The sequence below is a fragment of the Pavona decussata genome, unplaced genomic scaffold (assembly GCF_977016875.1).
Source record: "Pavona decussata unplaced genomic scaffold, jaPavDecu1.1 SCAFFOLD_124, whole genome shotgun sequence".
NCBI classification, from domain to species: Eukaryota; Metazoa; Cnidaria; class Anthozoa; order Scleractinia; family Agariciidae; genus Pavona; species Pavona decussata.
The window spans coordinates 2,007,865-2,017,770 of record NW_028145538.1 but is presented as its reverse complement, the minus strand read 5'-3'; the positions used below and the strand labels follow the sequence as shown (position 1 = coordinate 2,017,770).

The 9,906-nt window shown below is 38.0% G+C and overlaps 1 protein-coding gene across 2 annotated transcripts; it reads left to right on the top strand.

Moving 5' to 3' along the window:
- The first annotated feature begins 1,276 nt into the window (after positions 1 to 1,276).
- On the top strand, positions 1,277 to 8,353 carry LOC146469414 (uncharacterized). Of its 2 annotated transcripts, none has more exons than XM_085123376.1 (3): positions 1,277 to 1,589; positions 7,008 to 7,148; positions 7,884 to 8,353. In XM_085123376.1, exons 1-3 carry the CDS (start codon positions 1,277 to 1,279, stop codon positions 8,351 to 8,353), a joined length of 924 nt encoding a protein of 307 aa, XP_084979502.1. The 2 variants fall into 2 exon arrangements, with proteins under 2 accessions (XP_084979502.1, XP_084979501.1); XM_085123375.1 differs by lacking the exon at positions 1,277 to 1,589 and adding an exon at positions 5,536 to 5,877.
- Positions 8,354 to 9,906: the final 1,553 nt, after the last annotated feature.

Sequence of the window (9,906 nt, the reverse complement as noted above, 5' to 3'; positions counted from 1 at the left end):
GATGTGCTTCCTTTTCTGAAACGACGTACTCTGTAAATTTTTCTGCAAAACAATCGAAAAGGCATAAGCTGTTATTACGAGTTTTAGGTCACCTGTCGTTAACATTCACCAATGTCAATGTAGCCTAAGGTTTTTTCGGTTTGTTTTTATTAGTTCCTGAGCCAGGGGTGGAGGGGGGCACGAAGTGCACTCCTTCGTAACTTCAAGAGCATTAAAACGAAAATTGTCTTTTTTCAGGTTGGGGTGCACAAGGTGGGACGATTATTACGTCATTAATTCCCCATAGCCGCCACCTTGGCTCGATTTCTTTAAAGCCTCAGAAAATAGTTCAAATTCACACAAAAAAGATAAAAACTATTAAAAACTTCGTGAAATAGTGTAAAATGTAAAAGAATGAATGACAATAAGGCCATGTTTTACCCAAAGGTAAAAATATCCAAATGTCGCAGACATGGCTTTTGAAATTGGTTGGCATGGGAACATCATGTCACGTAAACAGCATATTTGTCATACCAAATTGCTGATATATATATATGATAGGAAAAGTTTGACGATAGTTGCCTTAATATTAAAAACTGTATGAATGATCAAAGTCAGGGAACGCATTTTGTCCTCTACCCCTCCCCCCTCACCCTCTTCCCTTACAAAAGCGACGATGTGTTTTCAGTCAATCTTGAGGTTGTAATCTTAAGTATTCTTTCAACTCAGTATTTTTTTTTTGTCGCAACTAGCATGGTGATTTCTGGAAACCATTATTGAAATACTCACGTTTTCTTAAGAACATGTATTAGCTGGATACGGCGCTAGAGATTCCTTTACAAAATTGGATGTTCGAACAGAGCCCCCTAGCCTACTGCGTTGTAAAAAAAACTTTGAAAACAGATTATTTAGTTAAGAGAAAGTTACGCCGAATTGAGAAGCAAAGCCTTATTAACCCCTCTTTCTCCAGTGGGTTAGTAAATATAGTAAATGTACGTTTTTGTTTTTATTTTGACAGTTGGCAAGTTTGTTTTTCAACAAGAACCACCGTATTTTGCATTTTTCGCATTTCTAGTGGCTCGGAAATAAACTTATAAAGGCAATTTTGAACGAAGTATTAGCGCCCGATCTCCCTGCATTCTCCATCATTGCAAATCAGTCGTTTGTGAGGTTAAATAGTGTTTAAAAAATTCATTCCTTTGAAATGGAATAAAATTATTTCTACGGCGCTTTTTAGAACGAACACTTTTCACTACACATGCAGGTGTTTCGTTTGGTCCATACGCATACCAACAACATGAACCCAAGATTTTGGCTGTCAGTTGCGTTTCTGATCTACCGCCTTGGTCTTTTTGGGGTGGCTGACAAATGTGGTGTAATAGATTACTCCGTTTATGGAATGTACCTCAAAGGCCACACATTTAAAACAGTTCAGGCTGGATTCCCGACAGAGTGCTATCTGATCTGCCAGCAAGAACCCAGGTGTCAGAGCTACAACGTCATCATTGGCAGAAATATATGTGAACTTAACTCCAGAACGAAAGAAGCCAAACCAGAAGACTTCGTGCCCGATCATCGCCGATTCTACATGAAGCGCACAATCAATAGAGGTAATTTTTTTCTTTCATTAACGAGTGGGATGTAATATGTCAAACAAGAGAAGGTGTCAAATGGAAGAAAGCGTGTTTCGTCCTACACCGAGAAGAGGATTGAAAAAAAAAAACAAGTGCACTTGACTTTTTTCAACACAGTTAGAGATGTTTGGAAATCAAGTGAAACACTCATTCCAGTGCTTGATATAGCCTCTAAAACCATTACTAATTCTTGGAGGAGCAAATTAAATTAGCAAAAAACAAAATTCACTTTGACTTGTAGCTTTAAAAAGGTGATTCGGACGCTCGCAATTAGAGGTCGTGAAAAATTCGACAATTCATTTTATTTCAAAATTCTTGGTATAGTTTGATAGCCTGCTCTATAAGCTTTAATTTGATATAGGAGTGTAGGTATCTACCATTTAAACTGGACGCGTTACATCGCTTAAACGCGAGAAACCTCTGAAGGTATCGGGTAACCTTAATAAAAGAGCCCTTTGAAAGTAAAACCTTACTGAAAACTTTTAGTGAGCAATAGGTTCTGAAAATGAAGTTGTTTACTGACAAATTGACGCGTCGCTGGGTGTTAAGTTTCTTGTACGCACCCTTGTGATTGCAGACGCTTTTAGTACGTGATATACAATTCTAGTTATCATGCTCACCCTCATCCAATGATTGCTAATTATCAACTATCATTCACTTTGAACCTGCTAAATTTTTCCGACATGATAGTGGACGACCACTATCATCAACTACCCGGCATGCGCGTGGTCAAACGGCTCGAAGTCGTTTGTGCTAGTCAACAGTGATGAAGGTAAGCTCACGCGAACCTAACGCGTGAAATTGGCGCTGGATGACACCACTCTGTTAAGCCGATATTTAGCAGGTGGTTTAAGCAACTGAATAAACATAATAATTATCTAGTGTTGAAACACAATTGTGATACCTGTCCTTCTCACGCTATCAAGTTCTTGACCAATATTTTCAAGCCTTGTTGCCGCACTGGATTTCGAATCTAGCATCTTTGTCAGTTGGTTAACGTATTTGGAAAGAACATTCCATTTCTGTAGCATCAAACCTGACTTCATGCAAGCCCTCTTGTGTATGGATAGAGGAAAAGATTTACAAAAAATACAAACGATTAACCGACTTCTTTGCTAATACTTACTAATACTAAAACAATCACGAGAGCCTTAAAGATACATTTTTATGTTTTTCTGTTAAATCAACTGCTTGCCTATCAAGGAAAACTTGTAAATAGGACATTAGAAAATCAGGTAGCTACAAACTCAGCTCATGAAATATAACCTTTTCTTATCAACCCCGAGTACAATACCGATATCAGCAAACGCTGGGTCCACAAGCTCCACTCTTAAATAATTAAAACACATACTGTTTTTATAAATGAAAATTTAATGTAATTTGTTTTGAAAAAGGAAATCATTCTTTAGGGTTCATGTGTTTTGTTTTTGTTTTTCCCACATCGGTCTAAATATGATGCAAAGTAAAAATATGCAATATCATTGTACAACGCCATCTGGTTTTCTGTCTTAAACTGGGTCCCCAGATGAAAGTATTCTACCTTTAAAACTAGGGAAGCAAACTCAAAGTTTTACCAGTCTTTATTTAGGTCGGAAAGCTTGTTCAGTGTCCACAGTTCTACCGTCTTTCGCCAACTCCGAAGGCATGAAAATAGGCGTTTGAGGCCTGCTTTACCAGAAAATGTATTAAAATTAGGGTTTTGACGATATAAAAATGTAGCTATTATCCACGGCACTAGTATCTGGATTACGTAATCAATAAAAAAGCTTTGCTGCATTTAAAATGTCCGGCCGCAGGTTCGAGCATCAAAATGGAAGCCCCATGACAAAGTCGCATACGGGGAAATGAACGACCGGCGGACAGGCCAGTAATTATATCCCTGAGTTCCCAGTCCAGCTCTCCTTTCTCGCTGCCCTCGGATGATACCACTCTGTAAAGCCAATATTAAGTAGGTGCTTTGAGCAATTGAATAAACATAATAATTATATAGCGTTAAAACACAGTTATGGTACCAGTTAATAACTGCCCTCTGCAAGCTATCGGGTCCTTGAGCAATAGTTTCACGCCTTGAAGTAGCACTGGATTTCGAGCCTACCACCTTTGTCAGTTGAGGGACGTATTTGGTAAGAACGTTTCATTTTTGTAATATCAAACCTTATTTCAAGCACCCAAGTGTATTGATAGAAGAAAAGCTTCACAAAGACCAGAAACAACTAAGTTACTTCTTTGGTAATCCTTTACACACGCTGGAAAGTCTGCAACTGTTGGTAACGCCTGTCGTCTGCAAGAAAAATCTTTCCTTACTGTCAAACAAAATTTTAATTAAAGTCAAGTTAGTAAAGCGATAGTGAAATTCACGCCTTGTTTCCGCACTTCCGAACCGTAGTTTTGTCAGTTGAGTAGTATACTTGGTGAGTACGTTTCTTTTGTGTAGTATCAAACCTTCTTTCACTTCATGCATCAGTTATCGGAAGCTTCGTAAACTATCAGAATCTTCCAAGATAAACATAATTTAGCGAGGTACCTAGTGGCACCTTGAGAGTAAACACATTTCCTCATTTATCAGTCCACTTTCTTCGTTGTTTTTTTGTTTTTGTTTTTGTTTTTTGGTTTTTTGGGGGGGTTTTTTTAAAGATGTGTTATAGCATAATCATGGGATCACCTTTAAGAAAAAATACTTCGCCATTTCAAGATAGTTTTAGGGTCTTTCCAAAGGATATCGATCTGTGTACGCTAACACAGTTTGATGTGTTAAGATTTAGCTGAACATTTAAAGGAACAGTTCCTTATCCCCGAAATTTATGAAGTTCTATTGGCTTTCGGGAAATCCTGCCTTGTTCTTAACAATAACAAAATAAAATTGACTCATTCACAAATGCTGTTAGCCGAGATTACAAAATACCAAATTAAAAGCTAATTTTTGATAATAATTTCTGAGGCGATCTTAGACTTTCAAACAGATATTAACCGAAATCAACCGTTGGGTGTCGGTGCATTAAGCTCACGATTTATTAATCTCTAATAAATTCTCCACCAGGTCCCGAGAACAAAACCGAAACCAGAAAATGCTGCGTCCGCAAGCTCAACTCTTCCAAAACTAATTACAACACATTCAGCTAGTTCATTTGTTTGTTTCAGTTTGGAATTTTTCGTTTGCTTTATTACGTAAACAATAGGAAGGAGATCCAGTAAGCGCTATTGGGCTTGTAAAAGAAGAAGAAGTGCCTTTATTAACCATTATTATAAAACAACCTATTACATAAACAATAGGCAGAAGATCCAGTAAGCTCTGTTGAGCTTTTTGAAAGCTCAACAGTAAATCAGTAACCTTGACTATCTAGAACAACATTTACAAAAAAGGCCATTGGAAAATGAAGTTTCTAGAACCTCAAGAAAAATTGCCTTTCCTACATAAATATATTCGGCCGGGTTTCCAGTACAATAGCGAACCAGCAAACACTGAATCTCTCAACTAATTAATACACATTCAGTCTACGGAATATAGTTAATTGTTTTGTTTACGACTTAAGAGATGTTTATTCATCGGTTCAAACATCGCGCCAAGTAACAAGGATGTGGAATATCATGTGCAAAGCTATCCGGATTCTTTAGCGGGCTACTCAAATGAGACTATTGTATCTTAAAAAGGAGTAATATTTTTGTTTTTGTTTTTTAACAAGAACCACCGTATTTTGCATTTTTCGCATTTCTAGTGGCTTGGACGTAAACGTATAAAGCCACCAATAAAATAGCGAATTTTGAACGAAGTATTACCGCCGGATCTCCCTGATTTCTCCATCATTGCAAATCAGTCGTTTTTGAGGTTAAATAGTGTTTAAAAATTCATTCCTTTGAAATAAGATAAAATTATTTCTTAACGACGCTTTTTAGAACGAACGCTTTTCACTACACGTGCAGGTGTTTCGATTGGTCCATACGTATACCAACAAGATGAACCCAAGATTTTGGCTGTCAGTTGCGTTTCTGATCTACCGCCTTGGTCTTTTTGGGGTGGCTGACCAATGTGGTGTAATAGATTACTCCGTTTATGGAATGTACCTCAAAGGCCACACGTTTAAAACAGTTCAGGCTGGATTCCCGTCAGAGTGCTATCTGATCTGCCAGCAAGAACCCAGGTGCCAGAGCTTCAACGTCATCATTGGCAGAAATATATGTGAACTAAACTCCAGAACGAAAGAAGCCAGACCAGAAGACTTCGTGCCAGATCATCGCCGATTCTACATGAAGCGCACCGTCAACAGAGGTATTTTTTTTCTTTCGTTAACGAGTGAGATGTAATATATCAAACAAGAGAAAGCGTCAAATAGAAGAAAGCGTGTTTCCTCCTACACCGAGAAGAGGATTAAAAAAAATGAAGTGCACTTGACTTTTTTCAACACAGTTAGGGATGTTTGAAAATCACGTAAAAAACACTTATTCCAGTGTTTGATATAGCCTCTAAAACCATAACTAATTATTGGAGAAATTGAAAGCAGAAGTTCATCTAATTTTATGATAATTAACATCACATTTCCAAACCTCCTTCACGGTAGTGATTTGCTTTATTTTCTCTTTATGAATTACTTTAATGACTTTGAGAAAGTCAAAGACAAAGGCTTCAACTTTTCTGAAGCCGCCTGTGGTGCCAGTGACACATTACAGTAACGAGTCGGGAGTGAGGAAAGAGGAAGGGGGTTATATTAGTGTGTTCATGCTCCATGTTACAGAATGGGTGTTATGCAACAAAGCTGGAGAGTTCGCACTGTAGGGTCGATAATAACTTCAGATCAACCATGAAAGAGTCGTTCACAAGTTTAGATCAGTAGAAATTTAAAAACATGCGACCAGATGGTATTTTAAAACCGCTATCTCAAATTCAAAAGGAGAATTAAATCGCACAGTTCAGGAATGTTGGAGAAGAAACATATCAAAACTTTGCCGCTATCATGAAAGTATCCACATTAGCTATTACACAGCGGCGGGTTCTATAACAGCGAGCTAACTTCAAACACGTCTTCTTCTTTTGCCTTGTATTTCTACTATCCACCTCGATTACGGACAATAATTGTTAACTACACTCTCTACATGCCAAATTATGTTTTAATAACATATAACCAAACTTTTGCACGCCTGTCTCAAAATAACAACCCGCATAATCGGGCTTACACAACTTTGAAGATGGTGACATGGAGTCAACATTATTATCGCTTATGTTTATTTTAAACTATGTCATGCCCTAATCGGAAAAACAGAAAGATCCCAAAACCTTGAAATAACATAAGGCAACTCCTGCGCTTGCGTTATCCAAAATATAGGTGCAAATAACAATCTGAGCCGTATTACTGTCAATAACTAAACTCGTATTTTAAGAAGTTTCATTCTTTTATCTCGCAGTGCCGCTAGGCTCAGTGCAAGCGCTTCCTGCCGAATCCTGTAGCGAAATCAAAGCAAGTGAGGGAGACAAAATGAAAAACGGCGAGTATTGGATATACTCACATGGAAATGCTGGTCCGGCAATCCTAGCTACCTGTCAAGGTACGGAGTTTCAGGCCTTAGTGACAGCACAGTTTGAATCTCTGCTCCCGCTCCCCTTACTCATACAGTAATGTTAGTGTTTGGAGTCTTGTCGTGCTAAAGGTAACTGGATGCGGACATTTGTTACAAGACTGTATCATGCGAAGGCATTCTCTCGCGGTACACTGGAGACATCTGGCAGACATAATTTCCTTTCGTCTGTGATTAGTTCATTTTGGTCGCAAGGACTTCCCTCACAAATAGAACACACAAGGCGACAAGAAAAGAGGTCGAGGGGAGATGACCAGGGAACTTGCAGTTGTCTCGATTTCCGGAAACCTAACCTCAGTCGCCCCACCTAGGTGTTTTGACGAAAACTGAATGGGTAATTCGCACGAAGAAATGTACTTTGAAGGCTTGTGCGAGGGCTGGCCCCTTACAGATGTGCCTCATTTTCTACCCTTTATGTATTTATCTATTTATTCATTAGCTTGTTTGCTTATTTAGTTAGTCAGTCAGTCAGTCAGTCAGTTAGTTAATTAGTTAGTTAGTCAGTCAGTTAGTTAGATAGTTGGGATGCTGTGATGCTGCTTTTTCAGTTAATTTCCCGAATTGCATCACGAGATTTTCGTAACGTTGTCGATTTTTCACTTTATTCTTTACTGAATTCTGCCAACTGGTAGGAAAAAAAGGTTTAGAATTGATGGAATGGACCTTAATTTTCCTGATTCCTGATAATGCATTTTTCACTTTTAGACGTCTGGCAGAAAATCAACACAGCTCCTGTTTGCTTTGGAGCTCGGGATAACAAATACGGTGCTTTCAACGTGACCAAGACTGGCCGTGTCAGGACCATGAAGCTTGTGCACCGCAGAGGGACCATACGGTGCAATCCTAAATTCGATCCTTCCTACTGGGGTTGCCGTCATTCAGGAAGCTACGCCAAAAACACGTCATTGACGATAATAACAAATTCCAAGATAGAAGCAATAATACCACCCCATGAAGAATTGCAAGCATCTCAGGATTGCAAAAAACTCCACTTTTACTTTCTTGAAGGGTTTGCACACAATTCCCCAGAGCTACGTTTTCGCAACCTTCCCAGCCCATTGTCCTTGTTGCGGCACCAAGAGTTGCAGATCTGGTATGGGCAGGATTTCGCGGGTTGTTCAGAATATAACAACAGTGGTTCGACCTGTGTTGATGTGTATGCATGGTACATATGAACCATCAGTATGAAGTCACTAACTTTGAAAAGCCTTTCTCTCAATAGCTTTCTAGTTTAACAGACATTCAATGTAATGATTCTTATTTATTTTGATAAATATTCAAAATATGTTACAATCATTGCACTTGTGAGCATCTTCTCATGCAACATGAACAGTATAAATGCAATATAAGTATATGATAGATGTTTCTGTCGAAACATATTTTGCATTTTAAAAAGGATGTACTGTTTTCAAATACAAGTATTATCAGTTTTCAATTATGTACCCAGTATTGTCCACACCGTTAGGAAATTAAAAATCCTTTGTTCGCCCGTTATATTTAGCTTAGATCGTAAAAGGTAAAAATTGTCTTCAATCAATCAACGTAGTTGGACATTGAAAACAGAAGGAAGAAGGTGTTTTACTGTATTATGCCTTATGTTTTGAGCGTTATGCATTATACATCATATATTTAACAGATATCCTGCGAAGTCGCGCGGAATATCGCCTGATACTTAGCCAAGGGATTTCCGCACGATTGAGCAGGACAATTGTATTATTGTTGAACTAATGGATAACGAAGTACAATTTTATTGCAGAAAAGCTGGAGATAATCTTTACTTGCATGCAACATACATCGTTCATTTATATACATAAATATATCATAAAGGAGAGTAGGCACACTGTGGGAATTGAGTTCCCTTCCAATTATATCACCTATTTTACTCTTATCATTTGATTTGCAACTTTTATTTGCTTATTTATTCATTTGCATATTTTGCATATTATTCCTGTATGGTGAAGTTTTATTAAATCTTAAACCTTTTACCTTAGTTTGTGTGATGTAGAAGGGTATAAAATTATTCAATAAAGAGTACAGTTGATCACAATGGAAGGATTAAGGTGTTGTCATTCCCTCTCAGAAACATTACTCTCGATGTTCACTGTTAACATCAAAACTGGACTATTATAACTACAGTTTGAAGGAGTTGCTTTAAATGCAACTTTGCACTTTGTGCAGTATATGTTCTGACGATGACAGTTGACGCTGTCGAAACATGTCAAGATGAAACAGTTTTGTGTTTCTCTTTTTTTCTTCTTTTTTTTATTGTTGATCTATCTGTATTTTTTTTTCAGTTTTCAGTGCTTACTTTTATTGTTTAGCTGTAAGGAATGCACGATTGTTCAAACAGGTAGCTAGCTTCCCTCAACGTGACCGAATTTTGACTTCCAGTACTGTAACAACTTGCATCATACCATCCATAATCGCCACACCAGTTCATCGATAACAATAAGAGCTCTTTACAGCTCCAGCACGATCAGTTAACTAAGAGGAGGCATTACTCAGCTGACAGATGAATTTGGCCAACTGTTTGTTACACTTATCAGTCACACTGTAAATTTAAAAGATCTGTTTTAGCCCCAAAGTGTCAATTTAGCCCTAGTGACCGAGGGGCTTAATGAACCATTTTGGGAACAATTTGGGGCAAAAAGGTCTTACCAAAGGCCATTCTAACCCACTTATTTTAGCCCCTGGATGCATTTCAGACTTTAAAACTAACAGCGATCTG

Coding starts and splice junctions, on each gene's coding strand:
- LOC146469414 (XM_085123376.1), top strand. CDS start 1,277: ATGAACCCAAGATTTTGGCTGTCAGTTGCGTTTCTGATCTACCGCCTT. Junction 1,590..7,007: donor GAAGCGCACAATCAATAGAG/GTAATTTTTTTC, acceptor TTTATCTCGCAG/TGCCGCTAGGCTCAGTGCAA. Junction 7,149..7,883: donor AATCCTAGCTACCTGTCAAG/GTACGGAGTTTC, acceptor TTTCACTTTTAG/ACGTCTGGCAGAAAATCAAC.